The sequence below is a fragment of the Pseudophryne corroboree genome, chromosome 1 (assembly GCF_028390025.1).
Source record: "Pseudophryne corroboree isolate aPseCor3 chromosome 1, aPseCor3.hap2, whole genome shotgun sequence".
In the NCBI taxonomy this organism is placed as follows: Eukaryota; Metazoa; Chordata; class Amphibia; order Anura; family Myobatrachidae; genus Pseudophryne; species Pseudophryne corroboree.
The window spans coordinates 1,135,001-1,154,332 of record NC_086444.1 but is presented as its reverse complement, the minus strand read 5'-3'; the positions used below and the strand labels follow the sequence as shown (position 1 = coordinate 1,154,332).

The 19,332-nt window shown below is 46.7% G+C and overlaps 1 protein-coding gene across 1 annotated transcript in view; it reads left to right on the top strand.

Annotated features, from left to right (window-relative positions):
* The window catches only part of LOC134932220 (myosin-IIIb-like), a 374,352-nt gene that overhangs the window by 84,977 nt on the left and 270,043 nt on the right, over positions 1-19,332 (top strand). Inside the window, exons 5-6 of the mRNA XM_063926445.1 lie at positions 12,485-12,531; positions 19,216-19,275. Coding sequence (XP_063782515.1) covers positions 12,485-12,531; positions 19,216-19,275 — 107 coding nt within the window. The remainder of the gene's footprint in view (positions 1-12,484; positions 12,532-19,215; positions 19,276-19,332) is intronic.

Here is a 19,332-nt window from a genome sequence, read left to right as displayed (position 1 = left end):
CTCTGGTAGTTCCCAACTATCTCCCTCACAAATAGTTGCTGCCAGCGGGATTCAGGGAGGTCACCATACCCAATAGGGGTGTGGCCATACCTGTAATCTGCAGCCAGTAAAATTAATTGCCAATCTTGGAAGTGAACCCGAGATCGCAATTAATGTAGCTGGTAAAACTTTAAACTTTCTTGTAGACACAGGGGCGGCCAAGTCAGTGATAAATTCGACAGTGGGCATGAGAACCACTGGTAGGACAATTCCAGCCATGGGAGTAACAGGAGTAGTCCAGCACTACCCTGTTAGCAAACCAGCCGAGATTACAATAGGGCCTTTGCATACCAAGCATTCCTTTTTGCTGGCTGCATCGGCACCAACTAATCTCCTGGGAAGAGACTTACTGTGTAAAATGGGGTGCGTCATTTATTGTACTCCTGAAGGTGTATTCTTGGACATACCTGAGAAACACGCTCAGGAAGTGCGAGACATGTTAGACTCCCCATCAAAATTAATGTCACATACCATTATGACAAATAGGAATCCATCCCAAATAGAAGAGATGACATCTCAGATACCAGAGTCACTTTGGACAAAAGACGGACAAGACACTGGATTAATGGCAAACGTAGCTCCAGTAGTGGTACAAGTAAAAGATGGTAGGATAGCTCCAAAAATCCCACAGTACCCTCTGAAGCCAGAGGTGGAGTTAGGAGTTTACCCAGTAATAGAGCGCTTGCTACAACAGGGCATTCTGGTAAGAACGTCCAGCACTGCCAATAGTCCCATCTTCCCTGTTAAAAAGAGTGGGGGGGAGGGGTTACAGACTAGTGCAGGATCTAAGGGGGATTAACAAAATAGTTGAGAGTCAGTTCCCCGTAGTGCCAAATCCAGCTGTCATCCTAATGCAAATCCCTCCCACTGCCAAATTTTTCACTGTTATTGACCTCTGCTCCGCTTTCTTTTCGGTACCTCTGCACCCTGACAGCCAATATTTGTTTGCATTTACATACAGAGGAGTCCAATACACGTGGACTCGATTACCCCAAGGTTTCATAGATAGTCCAAGTATATTTTCTCAGGCTTTGCATGATTGTTTACAGTCTTTCCAACCAGACAGTGGATCAGTATTGATACAGTATGTGGACGATTTATTACTGTGTTCAGATTCACTGGAAGCATCTCTGAAGGATACGAAACAGCTCCTGTTTCATCTTTCAGACACCGGACACAAGGTGTCCAAAGACAAGTTACAATTATGCCAAACTAAGGTAAAATATTTGGGACACTGTCTAACACAAGGACTGAGACACCTGACCGCTGATAGAATCCAAGCAATTAGAGACATGACTCTGCCACAAACCCAGCAACAGATCAGAACGTTTTTAGGAATGTGTGGGTATTGCCGTAATTGGATCCCAGGGTTTTCCATTTTGGCGTTACCTTTGCAGGAAATGGTCTCCTCAAACAAACCTGATAGGATTTCGCATACAGACGAGTCCGAAACAGCATTTGAGAGACTCAAACAGTGCCTAACGCAGGCACCAGCACTAGGTATGCCAGACTATGGGAAACCCTTTGAACTATACGGAACAGAAAGTGCTGGTTGCGCGGCAGGTGTACTAACCCAAAAACACGGTGATGCCAGCAGGCCAGTTGCATACTACAGCGCTCAGCTAGACACGGTAGCGCGATCCCTCCCCACATGCTTGCGAAGCGTTGCTGCGATAGCATTGCTAGTGACAAAAAGCGAAGATGTCGTGCTAGGCCACAACCTCACAATCCATACGCCACATGCAGTATCAGCCCTATTGAATTCTGCCCAAACCAGACACGTCTCATCAGCGAGGTTTACAAGATGGGAATTGGCACTAATGGCCCCCGTAAACATCACCATAAGGAGATGCAGTGCATTAAATCCTGCAACGTATCTCCCAGGTGTGCCTGGTCAGGCACAAAGGGTGGAAGATGAGAGTGATGGGGAAGGAGGATTTAATACAAAGGAAGATACACATGATTGTATGGAATATTTGACCCAAAATTTTACCGCAAGGCCTGACATCAGTGACAACCCACTGGAAGATGCAGAACTCACGTTCTACACGGACGGTAGTTGTCATAGACAGTCAGACTCGGGAGACTTGTGTACTGGATACACAGTCGTAGATGACCAAGACACCATAGAAGCGGAACCGCTAGGCCCACCTCACTCAGCCCAGGTTGCTGAACTGGTCGCCCTAACCAGAGCATGTGAATTGGCTAAGAGTAAGTCAGCCAATATCTACACCGATTCTAGATACGCATTCGGGGTAGTCCATGATTTCGGAGCCCTATGGCGCCTCAGAAATTTCATGACGGCAGCTGGTACACCGGTAGCGCATGCAGCTCACATAAAAAGGCTTCTAACAGCGATACAGGAACCCGACAGAGTGGCTGTTATCAAATGTAAAGCACACACATATAGCCAAGACCCGGTATCACTTGGTAACAGCCGAGCGGACGAAGCTGCTAAGTTAGCAGCTGCTACCCCCATACAGACAGACACCACACAATTAATGGTATTTAATACCATTAACACACAGAAGTTGTGTGAAATGCAAAATTTGTGTTCCACACAGGAAAGGGCAGTCTGGAAGGCAAAGGGATGTGGCCAGGAGTCCTCAGGACTCTGGACGGATGGACATGGTAAACCAGTGGCCCCCAGAGCATATCTTCCATGTCTGGCTGAAGCAGCTCACGGGCTGACTCATCTAGGCAAGGAAGGGATGTGCAAATTGGTAAGAGCCTATTGGTGCGCCCCAGGATTCTCCTCTCATGCGAGTAAAAGAGCAATGTCATGCCTTACCTGTTTGAGAAAGAATATTGGAAAGGCAATACCTACAGAACCATCCCATATCCCACCTGCCGGCGGCCCTTTCCAGGTAATACAAATTGACTTTATACAATTACCCCCTTGTCGGAATTTGAAATATGTACTTGTTTGTATAGATGTTTTCTCAAATTGGGTCGAAGCATTTCCTGCGGCTACAAATACCGCTATGTTTACTGCTAAGAAAATTGTGCAGGAATTTGTATGTAGATATGGTATCCCTAGAATAATCGAAAGTGATAGGGGTACCCATTTTACAGGTGATGTCTTTCAAGGAATGTGTAAGTTGATGGGAATTGATAGCAAGCTGCACACTCCGTACCGTCCACAGGCGAGTGCGAAGGTCGAAAGAGTGAACAGCACTATTAAAAATAAATTGAGTAAAGTGATGGCAGAGACAGGATTGACATGGCCAGAAGCTTTACCCATTGTATTGTACAGTATCAGAACCACTCCCAGGTCCCCTCTTAATCTGTCTCCCTTTGAAATCTTGTTTGGTCGGCAACCACATGTTATGATTAACCCTCAGGATGATTTGAAATGTAACAATGAAGTAACTGTAAAGTACTTGATTAACATGAGTAAACAGTTAAGGAATCAAAATGATAGTCTGAAGTTGGTGATTCCTGATCTACCTGATAGTAATTGTCATGACATTGAACCTGGGGATTATGTAATGATACGGAATTTTCTACGCTCAGGTTGCCTTATTGACAGATGGGAAGGACCATACCAGGTCTTATTGACTAGCACTACAGCATTGAAGGTTGCTGAGAGAGAGACTTGGGTCCATTCATCCCACTGCAAGAAGGTTGCTGATCCAGAGAAGTCCCGTGATAAGGAACAGACGGTAGAGGTTGTATCACTGGAGTGTCTGTTCCAGGAGGACTGAGGCGGCACCTGAGCCTTGAAGACCGAGAGCTGTTGTCGACTCCCCACTCCCTTTTATTGTTTTTCTCCACTTCCCATCCCCTCTCCCTCAAATTTATTTTTCCTCCTTCTCATTCTTCTCCGTTTCCTCCTATAAGATGGACTTGCCCCAAGAGACTGTGATCCGGATTTTCCTGTTGACCATGATGTTGACCAGAGCAGTCTGTTCCGGCGAGAGTACCATGGAGGTCGATAGAGGTTCTGGAATGGGTTCTGATGATAAAGATGGAGGCGTAGTTTTCCAAGATCAACCTAACCAACAAGCAAAGGCGAGTATCAGAAAACGATCCGATAGCATTGACCATAGAAGAAATTGTGACGGATTGTTAGCTGAAGAAAACTGTATCTGTAGGCTCTGTAACAATGTCATTGAAGATGGGTGCATTAAGAAATGCCAATCCAGTTTTAATATCCATATGGACCGGCATCCATTGAGTGACTATCACTCCTTAGTGGGTAATGTGTTAAACAAAACAGATTGTTGGGTATGCTCTCAAGTACCTCAAGGTCATAGCAAATCAGGGCTAGTGCCATTTCCTTTAACGATAGGGGAGGTACTTGAGTTAAATGGTGGGAGACCGGTGGACAGGAGGTTTAATATCTCCAGCCCTCCTAGTTTGAAGCTCCACCAATACCATGTGGATAGGTCCCTATTATGTTTCAACATCTCCAATCCCAGAAAGCCGGGAAATTGGGAAGTGTCATGGAGTAACCACACCATGACCTTTTCGCATAGAGCAGATAGAATGCCTACAGATACAGAGCTTGTACGCCACATAGCCAGTAGAGGAAAATCTTTCCGGTATAGGTATACCTTAGGAAATAGGATTACGAGAGTTGGAGAAGTATCACCAGGATACTGTGCACATATCGTACAACCTGATACGTGTATTAAGCAGATGGAAGAATTGGGGTTAGGAGATTTCACCTGGAAGGTGTGTAATATGGTTGTGTCCTTCTCCGTCCCATGTGTTCTCCCCGATGATGCATGTTTCATATGCGGGAGAAAGGCGTACAAGTGGCTTGCCCCAAACTCTGAAGGATTGTGTTATATTGGAAAAGTATTGCCTGAAGTAATGACTGTAACACATGATAAAATGAAAGACATACATCGTGGTGCCCAAGCTCCTTATACTCACACCCATTACGAGCACGTTGTTAAAAGGCACCTGATAGAGAAGACAGAGCATCCGGCCTCTGATCTGATAAGTGAATCCACCGGGATTCAATTCTTAATCGCGTTAGATTTCACCCGCACCGCTAGAGGAGTGCTAAATTATAAATACATATCGGCGCTCGCAAATTTGTTAGATAATATCACTGAAATGTATGATGACACGTTTAGATATACTGGAAGGGAACTTCAAGCTTATAAAACAGAACTGGTGCAGCATAGAATGGTTCTTAATTACCTCACAGCAGTGACAGGCGGATATTGTGTTACATTGGCAACACAGTACGGCGTGAAGTGTTGCACGTATATCACGAATAGCACCGAGGATCCGGTCGAGGTCATAGACCAAAAGATGGACGATATTCTCCAATTGAAGTGGGAATTTCGCCGAAAACACAATCTCACTCTTGCTGCTGTAGGTAATGAGCTGACTGGTTGGGTGTCATGGTTGAACCCGCGAAATTGGTTCTCCGGTTTGGGAGACTGGGCTCAAGGAGTCGTAATGGATGTTGGGAAGTTTCTCCTATGTATCTTAGGTGTTATCATAACGATCGGTTTGATATTTAGATGTGGTCAGGCTTTAATGAGGTGCAATCGTCGTACTAAGGTAATGAGTTTGAGGAGTGAGGAAACTGTAATTAACCTGGATTTGATTTATGACCCAATGATAGAAACAATGATGTGATGAAAATGCGATTTCTACGGTCCGTTTCTTTCACCTGTTTTTCTGCTTTTCTCCAAGATAAAAAGACCCACTTGGACGAGGAAGTTGACGAGACGCTATACAGACCACGGATAGACCAAAGAAGAAGTTTTGACCACTTGAGATATGGACACTTGATGAACTTTGCCATGGATCCCCAGTTTCCCTAGAATTCTTAAACTTACGCTAGCCCAACATTTTTTTTGTAAATCTAATGGCATTGACAAAGCTTATTGCTCACGCCTAATGAGCAACACAGCGCAAAGAAGACGAATTTCAACTGATACCGAACAAAACTTCAACCGACAGATGTACATTAACCTGACATAGAATACCACCGCATTTACCGTAATTATGTCTTTTCTTCATTTCTACAACCCTCAGGTAATGACACACATAGTATAGGGAATACAGGCACAGATATCAGCAATCACATATTCCCCCATTCATGTATCATCAACTAAAATGTGCTCCCCATTTTGTTCAAAATCCGAAAAGAGCTCGGTAAAGTTTGACAGCCCATCCACAGACCCGTACCACGGGATAAGAAGGAATTCAAATGTATACTTCGCAATACCTCGAAGCTTGATTTACAACACGTACGGCACGATGATACATGACCCCCCCAAACATGGACTCATACACACATGCTTCTGCTATCTCACTAGGTCATACCCTCTTCCCACCTACTCCTCTCTCCTCCCTTACCCAACCATGGAAATGAATTAACCCCTGACATATATTTTTCTCCTTTTGAAATGTTTTAGAAGGTGGCAGTTATTATTGACTGCCAAAGGGTGGACTGTCAAAGTCAGAAAAATATCTCTATGCACACTACCATATTTGCACCTCACACAGGTCCGTGCTGCGCATGCGTACGCTCTCCCGTACGTGCGCATACTCACAGTCGCGGGCACCCGCAGGCGCATGGTATGCGTATTTACGGTAGAGTTTATGCGATTGTAGCGTGCGACTCAATCATTACATATTTTCACTAATAATGTATTTTGTAGATCATGGTCCCTTTGATAGATTCTGAAAGTTTGGTTAATATAGAATGTTTATGAACAGAGGAATCCCTCTTTGTTTGATACGAAGGGTCAGACAGGAGTAATACAGTGGTGTTTAGTATCCATCGGAAGAATATTTAATTAGAAATATTCCGGTGTTGGTTTGAAGCAGATCAATCGCTCGTGCGAATAGTTATGGACATAAGAAGTTTATGAACATTTACTTTATTTGCACTTTATTACCCATGCGGCGGGAAACCCAGTTTCCCTCCCACCTGAGCAGTTGGAAATAGTCACAGCCCACCTGTATGAATCAACCTATGACCTTTTGTTATAATGCGAAGCCGAATTCCTGTGTCCAATGAACAATAAGATTGTAGGGACCATTGAATTGCATTGTATGTGGGGCATAAATAGGCAGGCCGACCATATCCAGTTCACTCTCTTCAACGGTTCTCATTGCTGATAATCGGGAGCTGGATATCGAGGCGCATGCGATCGTTCCCCTTGTGCGTAAGTTTTCTCCGTAATCATATTGTCTTACTGTGAGCCATCTCTCTCTCTCTCTCTATCTCTCTCTCTCTCTCTATCTCTCTCGTATTTTCCTTTAATTGTATTGTATTGTATTTCCTGTGTAGTTTATCTGGTTAGTTGGTTTATGTTATATTGTAGTGTTTGCTTTGTTCTGTGATTCTTTTTGCAAGTATAATAGTCATAATACATATAATAGGTTTCGGACCCTAAGCCCAGGTATCTGTGTATTCTTTATAGGGTTAAGTATTCTCTGAGCGTCGGTGACGCCCTAGCAGCTTTGTAGTTAATCAGGTTACACCAGGTTGCACTTACACTCTGTCTCTACACTAAGGTATACTGTGTATCTCATCGTTAAAGGTATAGATATAAAGGTTTAACGTTGTAAGCGTCTGCACCGCTGGTGATCTCCTCGTGGTCTCGAGCGTACGCTACGCTATAGCGAATCATTACGTTAGTCGGCAGCCAATAGCGTGCCTGCCTGTGATCACTGGGCCGCAAGCGAACGTGACGCTTGAGCGTCTCGACTACGGTTGAGCGATCGCTACACAACTTGCGTACCCTTACGGTACTTCTTACGTAGATAGCGTACAGTGTTCTTAGACCTCTTAAAGTGTTTTATATACGATAAATATTCAGCTTTATCAGGGGGGACACATACTGTGTCACTGGGTGCAGGTATCCTATGATACCATTGTGAGATGGGGTCCCCATAATATACTATAGGGGGACACATACTGTGTCACTGGGTGCAAGTATCCTATGATACCATTGTGAGAGGGGGTCCCCATAATGTACTATAGGGGGGACACATACTGTGTCACTGGGTGCAAGTATCCTATGATACCATTGTGAGAGGGGGTCCCCATAATGTACTATAGGGGGGACACATACTGTGTCAGTGGGTGCAGGTATCCTATAATACCATTGTGAGAGGGGGTCCCCATAATGTACTATAGGGGGGACACATACTGTGTCACTGGGTGCAAGTATCCTATGATACCATTGTGAGAGGGGGTCCCCATAATGTACTATAGGGGGGACACATACTGTGTCAGTGGGTGCAGGTATCCTATAATACCATTGTGAGAGGGGGTCCCCATAATGTACTATAGGGGGGACACATACTGTGTCAGTGGGTGCAGGTATCCTATGATACCATTGTGAGATGGGGTCCCCATAATGTACTATAGGGGGGACACATACTGTGTCAGTGGGTGCTGGCATCCTATGATACCATTGTGAGATGGGGTCCCCATAATATACTATAGGGGGGACACATACTGTGTCACTGGGTGCAGGTATCCTATGATACCATTGTGAGATGGGGTCCCCATAATGTACTATAGGGGGGACACATACTGTGTCAGTGGGTGCAGGTATCCTATGATACCATTGTGAGATGGGGTCCCCATAATGTACTATAGGGGAGACACATACTGTGTCACTGGGTGCAGGTATCCTATGATACCATTGTGAGATGGGGTCCCCATAATGTACTATAGGGGAGACACATACTGTGTCACTGGGTGCAGGTATTCTATGATACCATTGTGAGATGGGGTCCCCATAATATACTATAGGGGGGACACATACTGTGTCACTGGGTGCAGGTATCCTATGATACCATTGTGAGATGGGGTCCCCATAATGTACTATAGGGGAGACACATACTGTGTCACTGGGTGCAGGTATTCTATGATACCATTGTGAGATGGGGTCCCCATAATATACTATAGGGGACACACATACTGTGTCACTGGGTGCAGGTATCCTATGATACCATTGTGAGATGGGGTCCCCATAATGTACTATAGGGGGGACACATACTGTGTCAGTGGGTGCAGGTATCCTAGGATACCATTGTGAGATGGGGTCCCCATAATGTACTATAGGGGGACACATACTGTGTCACTGGGTGCAGGTATCCTATAATATCATTGTGAGAGGGGGTCCCCATAATGTACTATAGGGGGGACACATACTGTGTCAGTAGGTGCAGGTATCCTATAATACCATTGTGAGAGGGGGTCCCCATAATGTACTATAGGGGGGACACATACTGTGTCAGTGGGTGCAGGTATCCTATAATACCATTGTTAGATGGGGTCCCCATAATGTACTATAGGGGGACACATACTGTGTCAGTGGGTGCAGGTATCCTATAATACCATTGTGAGATGGGGTCCCCATAATGTACTATAGGGGGACACATACTGTGTCACTGGGTGCAGGTATCCTATAATACCATTGTGAGATGGGGTCCCCATAATGTACTATAGGGGGGACACATACTGTGTCAGTGGGTGCAGGTATCCTATAATACCATTGTGAGATGGGGTCCCCATAATGTACTATAGGGGGGACACATACTGTGTCACTGGGTGCAGGTATCCTATGATACCATTGTGAGAGGGGGTCCCCATAATGTACTATAGGGGGGACACATACTGTGTCAGTGGGTGCAGGTATCCTATAATACCATTGTGAGAGGGGGTCCCCATAATGTACTATAGGGGGGACACATACTGTGTCAGTGGGTGCAGGTATCCTATAATACCATTGTGAGAGGGGGTCCCCATAATGTACTATAGGGGGGACACATACTGTGTCACTGGGTGCAGGTATCCTATAATACCATTGTGAGATGGGGTCCCCATAATGTACTATAGGGGGGACACATACTGTGTCACTGGGTGCAGGTATCCTATGATACCATTGTGAGAGGGGGTCCCCATAATGTACTATAGGGGGGACACATACTGTGTCAGTGGGTGCAGGTATCCTATAATACCATTGTGAGAGGGGGTCCCCATAATGTACTATAGGGGGGACACATACTGTGTCACTGGGTGCAGGTATCCTATAATACCATTGTGAGAGGGGGTCCCCATAATGTACTATAGGGGGGGACACACATACTGTGTCACTGGGTGCAGGTATCCTATAATACCATTGTGAGATGGGGTCCCCATAATGTACTATAGGGGGACACATACTGTGTCAGTGGGTGCAGGTATCCTATGATGCCATTGTGAGATGGGGTCCCCATAATGTACTATAGGGGGGGACACATACTGTGTCACTGGGTGCAGGTATTATATGATGCCATTGTGAGATGGGGTCCCCATAATGTCCTATAGGGGGACACATACTGTGTCACTGGGTGCAGGTATCCTATGATGCCATTGTGAGATGGGGTCCCCATAATGTACTATAGGGGGGACACATACTGTGTCAGTGGGTGCAGGTATTCTATGATACATTTGTGAGATGGGGTCCCCATAATGTACTATAGGGGAGACACATACTGTGTCACTGGGTGCAGGTATTCTATGATACCATTGTGAGAGGGGGTCTCCATAATGTACTATAGGGGGGACACATACTGTGTCACTGGGTGCAGGTATCCTATGATACCATTGTGAGAGGGGGTCCCCATAATGTACTATAGGGGGGACACATACTGTGTCACTGGGTGCAGGTATCCTATGATACCATTGTGAGAGGGGGTCCCCATAATGTACTATAGGGGGGACACATACTGTGTCACTGGGTGCAGGTATCCTATGATACCATTGTGAGATGGGGTCCCCATAATGTACTATAGGGGGGACACATACTGTGTCAGTGGGTGCAGGTATCCTATGATACCATTGTGAGATGGGGTCCCCATAATGTACTATAGGGGGGACACATACTGTGTCAGTGGGTGCAGGTATCCTATGATACCATTGTGAGAGGGGGTCCCCATAATGTACTATAGGGTGGACACATACTGTGTCAGTGGGTGCAGGTATTCTATGATACCATTGTGAGAGGGGGTCCCCATAATGTACTATAGGGGACATACATACTGTGTCAGTGGGTGCAGGTATCCTATGATACCATTGTGAGATGGGGTCCCCATAATGTACTATAGGGGGGACACATACTGTGTCACTGGGTGCAGGTATTCTATGATACCATTGTGAGAGGGGGTCCCCATAATGTACTATAGGGGGGGGGGACACATACTGTGTCACTGGGTGCAGGTATCCTATGATACCATTGTGAGATGGGGTCCCCATAATGTACTATAGGGGGACACATACTGTGTCAGTGGGTGCAGGTATCCTATGATGCCATTGTGAGATGGGGTCCCCATAATATACTATAGGGGACACACATACTGTGTCAGTGGGTGCAGGTATTCTATGATACCATTGTGAGATGGGGTCCCCATAATGTACTATAGGGGGGACACATACTGTGTCACTGGGTGCAGGTATTCTATGATACCATTGTGAGATGGGGTCCCCATAATGTACTTTAGGGGGACACATACTGTGTCACTTGGTGCAGGTATTCTATGATACCATTGTGAGATGGGGTCCCCATAATGTACTATAGGGGGGACACATACTGTGTCAGTGGGTGCAGGTATCCTATAATACCATTGTGAGAGGGGGTCCCCATAATGTACTATAGGGGAGACACATACTGTGTCACTGGGTGCAGGTATCCTATGATGCCATTGTGAGATGGGGTCCCCATAATATACTATAGCGGACATACATACTGTGTCAGTGGGTGCAGGTATCCTATGATGCCATTGTGTGATGGGGTCCCCATAATATACTATAGGGGACATACATACTGTGTCACTGGGTGCAGGTATCCTATGATGCCATTGTGAGATGGGGTCCCCATAATATACTATAGGGGACACACATACTGTGTCAGTGGGTGCAGGTATCCTATAATACCATTGTGAGAGGGGGTCCCCATAATGTACTATAGGGGGACACATACTGTGTCAGTGGGTGCAGGTATCCTATGATGCCATTGTGTGATGGGGTCCCCATAATGTACTATAGGGGACATACATACTGTGTCAGTGGGTGCAGGTATCCTATGATGCCATTGTGAGATGGGGTCCCCATAATATACTATAGGGGACACACATACTGTGTCAGTGGGTGCAGGTATCCTATGATGCCATTGTGAGAGGGGGTCCCCATAATGTACTATAGGGGACATACATACTGTGTCAGTGGGTGCAGGTATCCTATGATACCTTTGTGTGTGTCCTCCTATAGTACATTATGGGGACCCCATCTCACAATGTGTCAGTGGGGTGCAAGTTTTCAGGTTACTGTTGCCTGCATCACTTCATTCAGTAAATCTGCACATAACAATAGTCATTCTCAACCTTATATCTCTGTTGCCACTTTGACCATCATGTTGTTCATTACTCATTTGTCGTACTCATCTGTCTTACTTTGTCTTGTGCTTTTTAGCCAGCATTTCCAGAACAGGGACATTAATGCCTGTAAAGAGAGACAAAGTAAGTTATCAGTTTATACCCTCTACTTCTCTCTGTTGTCTTCTGTATTTTATGTCCTGTGTGTTCACTTCTCTCCAAATTGCTGTCTTGTAAGGGACTAATGTGATTGATTACATTTCAGTTACCATATGGGCCTCAGACTTCAGACTTTCATCTAGCTAACAAACTGTCCAACATTGTCCAACTTATCTGATCCACTAATGTCCTCTCTACATCTAACCAACTTTCATCCAGCTAATCTGTCCAACATTTGTCCAATTTATCTGATCCACTAAGGTCTTCTCTACATCTAACCAACTTTCATCCAGCTAATCAGCTATCCAACATGTGTCCAACTTATCTGATCCACTAATGTCCTCTCTACATCTAACCAACTTTCATCCAACTTATCAACTGTCCAACATTTATCCAAATTTGTCCAACTTATCTGATACACTAACGTCCTCTCTACATATAACCAACTTTCATACAGCTAATCTGTCCAACATTTGTCCAACTTATCTGATCCACTAATGTCCTCTCTACATCTAACCAACTTTCATCCAGTTTATCAGCTATCCAACATGTGTCCAATTTATCTGATCCACTAATGTCCTCTCTACATCTAACCAACTTTCATCCAGCTAATTGGCTATCAAACATGTGTCCAAATTATCTGATCCACTAATGTCCTCTCTACATCTAACCAACTTTCATCCAGCTTATCAGCTATCCAACATTTGTCCAAATTTGTCCAACTTATCTGATCCACTAATGTCTTCTCTACATCTAACCAACTTTTTCATCAGACTAGCCAACTTCTCTCCAACTGAACAGTTCTGACGGCACAGAAGTTGGAGGACACTGTCCAACTACTTCTATTGTTTAAATAAGAAAAGAGAAAAACAAATTTTAAATGTTTCATATATACAGTCACACCCCTCATCCATAGCTTGTGTTTCAGTAGCTTCTATTCCCTATCAGTAACTGTGTGGAGCAGGGATATGTCTGCTATGTCCCACTCTTTAGTGCTGAATCTGCCAAATATTCTCCCTGCCCCATCTCCCACAGACTAGGCTGGGCACTATAAGCTACGTTGTGGCAGGAGTCCTGGCAGAGGGCACAGCTCTCACATTCCCACAGACTGGGCACTATAAGCTACGTTGTGGCAGGAGTCATGGCAGAGGGCACAGCTCTCACATTCCCACAGACTGGGCACTATAAGCTACGTTGTGGCAGGAGTCCTGGCAGAGGGCACAGCTCTCACATTCCCACAGACTGGGCACTATAAGCTACATTGTGGCAGGAGTCCTGGCAGAGGGCACAGCTCTCACATTCCCACAGACTGCGCACTATAAGCTACATTGTGGCAGGAGTCCTGGCAGAGGGCACAGCTCTCACATTCCCACAGACTGGGCACTATAAGCTACGTTGTGGCAGGAGTCCTGGCAGAGGGCACAGCTCTCACATTCCCACAGACTGGGCACTATAAGCTACGTTGTGGCAGGAGTCCTGGCAGAGGGCACAGCTCTCACATTCCCACAGACTGGGCACTATAAGCTACGTTGTGACAGGAGTCCTGGCAGAGGGCACGGCTCTCACATTCCCACAGACTGGGCACTATAAGCTACGTTGTGGCAGGAGTCCTGGCAGAGGGCACAGCTCTCACATTCCCACAGACTGGGCACTATAAGCTACGTTGTGGCAGGAGTCCTGGCAGAGGGCACAGCTCTCACATTCCCACAGACTGGGCACTATAAGCTACGTTGTGGCAGGAGTCCTGGCAGAGGACACAGCTCTCACAATCCCACAGACTGGGCACTATAAGCTACGTTGTGGCAGGAGTCCTGGCAGAGGGCACAGCTCTCACATTCCCACAGACTGGGCACTATAAGCTACGTTGTGGCAGGAGTCCTGGCAGAGGGCACAGCTCTCACATTCCCACAGACTGGGCACTATAAGCTTCGTTGTGGCAGGAGTCCTGGCAGAGGGCACGGCTCTCACATTCCCACAGACTGGGCACTATAAGCTACGTTGTGGCATGAGTCCTGGCAGAGGGCACGGCTCTCACATTCCCACAGACTGGGCACTATAAGCTACGTTGTGGCAGGAGTCCTGGCAGAGGACACAGCTCTCACAATCCCACAGACTGGGCACTATAAGCTACGTTGTGGCAGGAGTCCTGGCAGAGGGCACAGCTCTCACATTCCCACAGACTGGGCACTATAAGCTACGTTGTGGCAGGAGTCCTGGCAGAGGGCACGGCTCTCACATTCTCACAGACTGGGCACTATAAGCTACATTGTGGCAGGAGTCCTGGCAGAGGGCACAGCTCTCACAATCCCACAGACTGGGCACTATAAGCTACGTTGTGGCAGGAGTCCTGGCAGAGGGCACAGCTCTCACAATCCCACAGACTGGGCACTATAAGCTACGTTGTGGCAGGAGTCCTGGCAGAGGGCACAGCTCTCACAATCCCACAGACTGGGCACTATAAGCTACGTTGTGGCAGGAGTCCTGGCAGAGGGCACAGCTCTCACATTTCCACAGACTGGGCACTATAAGCTACGTTGTGGCAGGAGTCCTGGCAGAGGGCACAGCTCTCACAATCCCACAGACTGGGCACTATAAGCTACATTGTGGCAGGAGTCCTGGCAGAGGGCACAGCTCTCACAATCCCACAGACTGGGCACTATAAGCTACATTGTGGCAGGAGTCCTGGCAGAGGGCACAGCTCTCACATTCCCACAGACTGGGCACTATAAGCTACGTTGTGGCAGGAGTCCTGGCAGAGGACACAGCTCTCACAATCCCACAGACTGGGCACTATAAGCTACGTTGTGGCAGGAGTCCTGGCAGAGGGCACAGCTCTCACATTCCCACAGACTGGGCACTATAAGCTACGTTGTGACAGGAGTCCTGGCAGAGGGCACGGCTCTCACATTCCCACAGACTGGGCACTATAAGCTACGTTGTGGCAGGAGTCCTGGCAGAGGGCACGGCTCTCACATTCTCACAGACTGGGCACTATAAGCTACGTTGTGGCAGGAGTCCTGGCAGAGGGCACAGCTCTCACATTCCCACAGACTGGGCACTATAAGCTACGTTGTGGCAGGAGTCCTGGCAGAGGGCACGGCTCTCACATTCTCACAGACTGGGCACTATAAGCTACGTTGTGGCAGGAGTCCTGGCAGAGGGCACAGCTCTCACATTCCCACAGACTGGGCACTATAAGCTACATTGTGGCAGGAGTCCTGGCAGAGGACACAGCTCTCACAATCCCACAGACTGGGCACTATAAGCTACGTTGTGGCAGGAGTCCTGGCAGAGGGCACAGCTCTCACATTCCCACAGACTGGGCACTATAAGCTACGTTGTGGCAGGAGTCCTGGCAGAGGGCACGGCTCTCACAATCCCACAGACTGGGCACTATAAGCTACGTTGTGGCAGGAGTCCTGGCAGAGGGCACAGCTCTCACATTCCCACAGACTGGGCACTATAAGCTACGTTGTGGCAGGAGTCCTGGCAGAGGGCACAGCTCTCACATTCCCACAGACTGGGCACTATAAGCTTCGTTGTGGCAGGAGTCCTGGCAGAGGGCATGGATCTGTCACACAGCTGGTTCTAGGTACTATGAGCTGTACTGTAATGGGAGTCCCACGTGGTCTGATCCCAGGCAGTAGCTGACGATATATTGCTGGAGGCAGTGCAGCAGAAACTTGGACCTCTGATTAAATCTTTTTGCACATGTAATAATAATAAAATAATTTTGGAAAGTCTCTGAAATACCTGCGTCTGGCAAATGTGATCGATGTTGCGGTGACTACAGGGCGTGCCCGCTTGTACATAGTCTGTGTGATACCTTAGCACGATGGGGATCCTCCGGCCCTCCAGCTGTTGTTAAACTACACATTCCAGCATGCCCTGCAACAGTTTTAGCATTGCCAAACAGAAAAAACTGTAGCAAGGCATGCTGGTATGTGTAGTTCAACAACTGGTAGGCCGAAGGTTTCCCATCCCTGCCTTAGCGGTATGGAACAGGTTGCAGTACTGAGTTGTGCTGAGACTGAAGGTTCGATCCCTGAGGATGACACTCTGGAGATTGTTAGTAGGCCAGGAATGCGGTAGACGTAGGTAGGTACCATTAGATCTGATTTGGAGATGACTGCACCTTTGACATGACGGAATAATTCTGAGAGAAGCGGTAATGGATAACGATTCTTTGTGGTAATCTCGTTCAGACCACAATAATTGATGCACCATGTAACCTGCTCCTGCTGGTGAAGAAGACGTCGCATAAAACCTTTGCTGGATTCTGATATGGCAGTGGTCACAGGAATGGACAATGGATTGGTCCAAATTCTAGGTGGTGTTTTCACAGGGATGAGGTCAATGGGACAATCCCACGTGTGAAGCAGAGGGAGCGTTTCAGCTGTCTCTGTAATGAATGGGTGATGTAGTATCTGATGTAGGACCACTGGAGCATCACTAGAGAGAATGGGAAATATGTTCTGAAGACAGGATGTTATTGGTATAGAACACCAGTCACATTGGGGACAGTTACTACAGAAGACCCAGAACCAAGGCATTGGAAGCTTTAGATATGACAAGGAATCTTATAGTCTTCGAATGAAGAATTCCACCAGTAGCTCTAGTGGACTGGTCTGATGGGTGATGATACCTCTAGGTACCGATTTACCATCACCAGCCAGGAGGTGAATAGCAGAGGAGAATGGCTTTATGAAAAGGCCCATTTGTTTTACTAAATTACCAGCAGCTCCAGAATCAATTAGTCCATGCTTGAGTGTCACAAACATGGTACAATCTGGTCCAGAGGGGTTGTTTTTTGTTCTGCTGCTCCCAACCTGGTCTCTCCAGTACCGGTAAGACTTTGAAGTTTCCTGGACATTTGGAACATGTACAGTACTTATGAAATGACTAAGATCAGCACAATACAAAGTCTCTCAGAAGTACGTCTTTGCCACTCGTCTGGTTTGAGACGAGACAAATATTGATCTGCATGGGTTCCTCTGCACTGGGAGAAGGTGGTCTAGGACTGAAGTTCTGACATGACAGACACTTCTGAACTCTCCCTTTTACAAGAGAGCGGTTATGAAACAGATATCAACCCTATAGTATAATGAGATCCGAGGATCCAACCTTGCTGGTAACTCTCAAGTAGACCGTTCATGTATAACATGGTCAGGTAGACCATTCCAACACACAGTATATTAAGCCTCGTCATTCCACTTTATTTCTGAGGTTGCAGTCTGAACCTGGATGACATCTCAGTTTCCGGAATCTTGTTTGAGACATAAGATCTCTGCTGATGCCAGGTCCATCAAATATGTTTCCTCTCCCATAGACGTGATGCCCAATCTAATGCCTGACCGGAATGGTAATTATATAATATATGTCACTCGTGTTCTTACTGAAGGGAAGTTCCCAGATAAAAGTTGGGTTGAAGAATCCTCTACAGCAGGCATTCCCAACCGCGGTCCTCAAGGCACACCAACAGTGTAGGTTTTAGTGATATCCAGGCTGCAGCACAGATGGTTAAATCAAAATAACTGAGGTACTAATTAAGTCACCTGTGCTCAAGCCTGGATATCACTAAAACCTGGACTGTTAGTGTGCCTTGAGGACCGAGGTTGGGAAACACTTCTCTACACTTTTTAGGATTACCATCCAGCATTCTGGGGTAGATAAAGGAGAAGCTGTGGAAGGCTGGACTGTGTTGGCTGGAACAAGAACCTGGTTAGAATTTGGACCAGTAATAGCCATTGTAAGCTGTCTGGATGGCCCGGTACCTCTAGCAGAAATTGCAATAATTGCCTCTGTGGTTTCTTCATTCTCCAACCAGCTGACTAGATTGTTTAAGGGTCCTGAACCCGCGGCTTGTACATCTGCTGGATCCATTGGTACAAACCATCAGAGGCTGCGATTTGTCTCTGAGGCAGTAGCTGAGGGTATACTCTTGGTGGCCATATTAGCAGTAACTTGGTGGCTTGATTAAATCTCTCTGCACAGGTAATAACAATCAAATCATAACAATGAAATAGTAAGTTCTCTGGAAGAGTCTCTGACATAGCAGCCGGGCACCTGGAAGACAGAGACCCCGGCCTCACCAGAAAATGGAGGCGACGTGCTTTCATTTGGGGAAATGGCGGAGACTCCCAACCTCTGCAGCTGTACTACATCCAGTGACGCAGGGCGCATAGTGCGCAGTCAGTTCCGCCGCATTGGTACTAACGTTTTGCCATAGATGTGTCTGTACCTGAATCCAGCGCATTGTCTGATCGTCTTATCAAGATCTGTGTAGAACATGGGTAGGAGACCAGCGTCACTGTGGCGGGGCATGCTGGCATGTGTAGTTCCACCCATACAGACATATATCCTGGTCACCCCCTGCTAGAGGCCTTCATGTTTCACCAGGACATCAGGGTAACATGTAATCTAGATCACCTTCTGATCACCCAGCAATCCCTAATGACCTCTTTCTGTAAGACGCGTACATCACTAAGGGGTCTATTTACTAAGCATTGGATGGAGATAAAGTACCGGCCAATCAGCTCCTAGCTGCCATGTCACAGGCTGGGTCTGAAAAATGACAGTTAGGAGCTGATTGGCCGGTACTTTATCTCCATCCAAGGCTTAGTAAATAGACCCCAGAGTCACTCAGTAGACGTCATTCACTTCTTGCAGGTTCATCTGTCACAGGATACAGCGGCTGCCCGCAAGATGTCTGTAGGAGCGCAATTCCGGGTATGTCCCACGCTACGTACACTTACTGCATGGTGCCGTGTGTGTGTGCGGTGATCG